Source organism: Gossypium hirsutum, chromosome A09 (genome assembly GCF_007990345.1).
Source record: "Gossypium hirsutum isolate 1008001.06 chromosome A09, Gossypium_hirsutum_v2.1, whole genome shotgun sequence".
Lineage (NCBI taxonomy): Eukaryota > Viridiplantae > Streptophyta > Magnoliopsida > Malvales > Malvaceae > Gossypium > Gossypium hirsutum.
Genome location: NC_053432.1, coordinates 9,067,722 through 9,072,756, shown reverse-complemented (window position 1 = coordinate 9,072,756; position 5,035 = coordinate 9,067,722). Strand labels below are relative to the sequence as shown.

General features: G+C 30.5%; 1 protein-coding gene across 1 annotated transcript; it reads right to left on the bottom strand.

Moving 5' to 3' along the window:
• Window positions 1-296: 296 nt before the first annotated feature.
• LOC107888676 (uncharacterized) lies at window positions 297-1,318 on the bottom strand. The gene has a single exon (XM_016812845.2). The coding sequence runs from the start codon at window positions 1,060-1,062 to the stop codon at window positions 580-582; it is 483 nt and encodes a 160-aa protein (XP_016668334.1). The 5' UTR covers window positions 1,063-1,318; the 3' UTR covers window positions 297-579.
• Between the last annotated feature and the right edge of the window lie 3,717 nt (window positions 1,319-5,035).

The window sequence follows — 5,035 nt, the reverse complement described above, 5'->3', positions numbered from 1 at the left end:
AAAATGTTAAAATTGAATAAATTTATACGTTTTTATAAAATTTTAAATATCTTTTTATTAATTTTATAATTTATTAGATTTTTTATAATATTTATAAATTTATATATATTTTAATATATTTTTTATAAAAAAAATTAGATTGAATAAAAAATTGTTACATATCACCAATTAATTAGCTTGTCAATATATTTGAATGATTAACGTGGTTAATAGCAAAAATTAAAGAAATTTAATTGATTATTTTAATTAATGACATATACTTAATTAAATAAAAAAAATCTAGTTTTGTGAAGGAATTTTTGAGATATAAACCTATTTTATATTTACATAATTAGGAAAATTAAACACGAAATAACTTAAAAGCTCCAAAATCAGAAAAAGCCCAAAAATGAATACATACAAAATCTAATCTTAATCCCATACGCTTCATCCTCACCTTTCACTATCACCCCAACCCACCCACCTATCCATTAGGCAAAAATAACCCTACAATGTGCCATCTTATCATATAAAAGTAAACGAAGAAGCCACGCCGTAGTGACGTCACCGGTTCACTGTACATGATCCATTCGGCGTCATCTACGCCAATGTTGTTTTCTCCGAACCCGGAACAGAAGCGTAACGGGTTGAGAAAGCCCGAAAGGCACCGAAATCATTATCGTCTTCCAAATTACCATTCTGTCGCGGGCCTTCGTCGAAATTCAAAGCGTAACTCAAAGGATCATAATGGAATTGCCCATGCCTACCGCTGGAGACGATTCCGCTCCCACTTTTGCTACGGTTGAATCTCCTGATAAAAGTCTTCCAGCGGGGGCCGGCGACGATCTCGGACCACTCTCGAACCTTCTTGAAGGCTCTAACACTTGAGGACCAGAAGCCAGTATTGGACCGGACATGGGACGAACCTATTCGCTGCCAAAAGGCTAAGCCAACGGCAGGCGTACGACGGGAGCTGAAGCAAGGGAAACAGAAGCAGCAACGAGTGTTTCGTATAAGGGAATTCGACGTCGTTTCTTCTTCGGGTATTGCTGGCTCTATATCTATATGAGCCGCCGCCGCCATCACGGTGATCGAAATGCTCTCTCTCTCTCTCTCTCTTTTTATCTCTGTATCTGTCGCTTAAGAGAGAGAGAGAGTTATAAATTAGGGAAAGGGTGTATTGGTAAAATCGGTTTGGAATTTTGTTTGATTAAGAATGATTAATGAGGGGTGGGTCCCATATAATGAGATAGGCCAGCGAATTTCCACATCATCTTAACATGATTGTTGGTACCAAAGGTCGATGAGATAAATTTAATTTTGGATTTGTTCGGTTCAGTTTATATTATTATTTATTAAAATCTATAAATTTAACTTTGGATTTGTTCGGTTCAGTTTATATTATTATTTATTAAAACCTATTTTTATTTAATTTTAATTTTATTTATAAAACATATTAACATTAATATTAATAAAAAATTACTTTTTAATTTTTAAATTCAGATAAAAACAAACCTGAAAATAAATTTAAAAATTGAGCCACGGTTCGATTTAGCTTATAAATAAATCTACTGTGGGACCCTTTTTATATTTTTTTTTCGTTTTTGGTTTTCTAATGCAGGCCAGGTAGGATAGCTAATTCCAGGGATATATATGGAAATTCATTTTGATTTGATTGAGAAGCATTTTCTTTAGAAGCAACCATTTTCTATAATCTATCAAGAATACCGTTTTATTTTTTTATTACTATATTATTACTTACCAGAAATATTTAGAGACCACATATTTAAAATATAATGGTGTATGTGAAAAAAATATATAATAAATAATGGTATTATAGTTTGAAACTAATTAATAATAAATGAAACATATATAATATTAAAATAAAAACGTATGAAAAATAATAAAATAAAATTTTGATTGAGTGGTAAATTTAAAGTTTTACTAATCTAATTGGTATGAGTTTAAATATTACCATATGCATATTATTATTTGTTTTTGTTAAACTTAGAATATTGAAATACCCTCAAATAATATAACTTATTTTCATTATAAAAAGATATTTACGTAATTTCTTTAATCGAGTTGATGCCTGATTGACTTGTTACACCAACTCAGTCAAGGACTTTATTAATAGTATAGATTGTTGTTGACGGGTAGAATCGATAAGAAGGAATAAATGGTGGTAATGATGATAGTTCACCTTGATTGGGGGAAGAGCCAAAGTGTTCGACAATGGAAGAAAGGTTGAGAGAATGGTCGAGGAGGAAAGAGTGGAGAGGAAATAGTGTTCTTAGTGTTTGATTATCTGTTCGATGATCTCTTTATTGTAGTGGGCTTATATATGAGAGAGAAGGGAGGTCACATGTTCGAATCTCATTAGTAACAAAGTCACATCTTGTCTTCTTGTAACGGCGGCGATATAATATTATATGTTGATAATGTGATATCTTAGGAAGATCGAGTAATCAAGAAGCACCAGGTCTCACGTGCTTTGACAAAGGTAACCTTGTGCAAAGGTACTCCGAGTTCATTGTGGAGTTACATAATATTGAGGTCCACTTGATATAAGGTTTAGCTAGAGAGGGTATGTGTAAGGCTTACTGAGGTGGTGTAAGGATTATATAACTAGTTTTAATGTGTGTAAAAATTTATTTGGAATATAATATATTGAATATATTACATGTATAAATGTTGTACAAAAACAAAAAAAAAAGATAAATATAAATTTATAAACATAAAATTGAATTATAAATAGAAAAATTAGAAAATTTGTTTGGGACCAATTCTTTAAAAACTTTAGGGAAAAAATGAGTAAATTGTAATTTATATTTGGCACAATTTTAAAATGATTTTTATTTTTAATGAATAAAAATTGTAATTGATGAATGTGGAATTCCTTTTTATCAATGGCAAAAACACAAAGAATTTTCATTGCAATTATGCACTTCACATTTAAACTGTAAGTAATAATTTGTAATTTTTAAATTATTTATGTAAGGTAAACTACAAAAATTAGTCTCTTATGTTTGTTTAGATTTACATCTTAGTTACTAATATTTCAATTGTTATTTAAAGGTCATGAATGTTATCAATTGATAACAATTTAGTCAGTCTTTTATTATCAACTGTTAAAACGAGACAAGAATAATTAAATACTTACATGGATACCATTTCTTTAATATTTTTTAAAGACTTTTATAGTGAGCCTCACCACTTTTATCTTTATTTATTTTATATTTTATATTTTTCTTCTCTTTCCTTTTTCATTCCAAGTTTCTTTCCTTTATTATTATTTTTTTTTCATTTTCTATTATTTTTTTGTCTCACCTTTTTTACCCTTTCTCCTCCTCTTCCTCCAATTTTTCTTGTTATTCTTCTAACAAATCTCTAGTTGTCGTCGTTGCTTCTATCCAATCTTTAACACCGTCGTTCAGTCTCTGGTCATTGATTGCCTTCTCTTCTCCCTTCTTTCTACTTCTTACTTTTTTTTTCAAAATCCTTGAATAAAAACTAGCTTTTTTTTCTTTTAAGTTTCTATTGCTACACTTTGACTATTGCCATCGCTTCTACGATCTTTAATGTCGTCAAACATTCCCTTTTCTCTTTTTTTCTTTCTTTCTTTCTTTCTTTTCTTTCTTTTTTATTGAAAGCACTTTAATTGTTGCCTCTCACCATGCCTTCAACAACCACTAGATCAGTTTGATTTTATGGAATGTTGCTCCTCTTATTAAGCTTATCTTTTTCACCATTCTAATCAATGGACCAATGCCTGAAGCATCGTCCATGGTGGATTCAAGATAAGTCTTTTAGTCTTGTTTTGTTTTCTTTCTTTCTGTGTAACACTTCAAACTCAACCTAAAAGTTATAACCGGATACTAAGGAATTACATCAAATTGTTCAAAGCTTTTGTTTTAAGCAAACTCAGTGCATGTTTCGAAAACACAAAATTTTGGCAAAAACTCTCATAGATGATTTGAAAAACCAAAGTTCGAAAATGCTTATTTAAAACCTAGAATTTAAATTCAAAAAATCATTTTCAATATTAAGACAACCATGTATTAAAAACCATATATTTTGTTTACAAAAAATATTTAAGTGATTACTTAATCTTGCAGCGAAGAAATTATCATAGTTTTAGTTTTGAAAATAGAAATTCATTTTTGTTAACTCGTATGATTTTATAGTTTTACGTTAAAAATATCAAATACTGACAAATAAAACCAAGCCCAAAACAAAAATCAAAACCAAGCCAAGAAAAAAACCAAAAAATTGAAAACTTAGTCCAAAAATCAAAAGTCCGAAAAAAACTTAATTAACTAAAAATAATCAAACCAACTTAAGCGTAAAACCAATCCAAGCCCCCGCACATCGTCCGGTCCTAAACATAAAATGCAACGATAGCAAGCAAAAATCAAAGAAGAAGGAGAAAACAAAAGAAAAGAAAGAAAAAAATGGAGATGAGGGGGAGAGAAGAATGTGAGAGTGGAAAGTGGGAGAGATAATTTGGGAAAATTTCATAACTACCCACATCCCACTAAATCCCATCAATTAACCACCCACCAGATTCCTTTATAGTTCAAAATAAAGCCAATTTCCACTTTGTACACACGAGGACTTGAACATGAGACTAAAGGGTAAGTTGAAGCCTTACCATTGAACCAGTGAGCTCATTCTTTCATAATTTGCATAGTAATAAGATTTGAGTCAAAGGACTAGGGATAAGAATTGAGCTAAAAATTAAAAAATTTCAAAAGATGTGATTTAAACTTAGGACCTTTCACACACATATAGAACACACAACCACTGAACCACATTAAATTACTTGTCATAATTTTCATAACCTTAATCCAAAACATGGTATGACCTCTCTTGGTTTCACTAACCCAATTTCTTCTAACCTAATTTTCAGGATGTGACAACTGTCCCCTCCTTAAATGAATTTCGTCCTCAAAATTCTCGTTGTCACATCTTCCATTTAACCACAAAATCTAAAATTTCTCATTCTGAACTGATCATCACGCTATCACTGCGCAACTTTGATTTCAATGTAATC

Bases quoted from the DNA above. Each gene is read 5' to 3' on its own strand.
- LOC107888676 (XM_016812845.2), bottom strand. From the start codon at position 1,062: ATGGCGGCGGCGGCTCATATAGATATAGAGCCAGCAATACCCGAAGAA.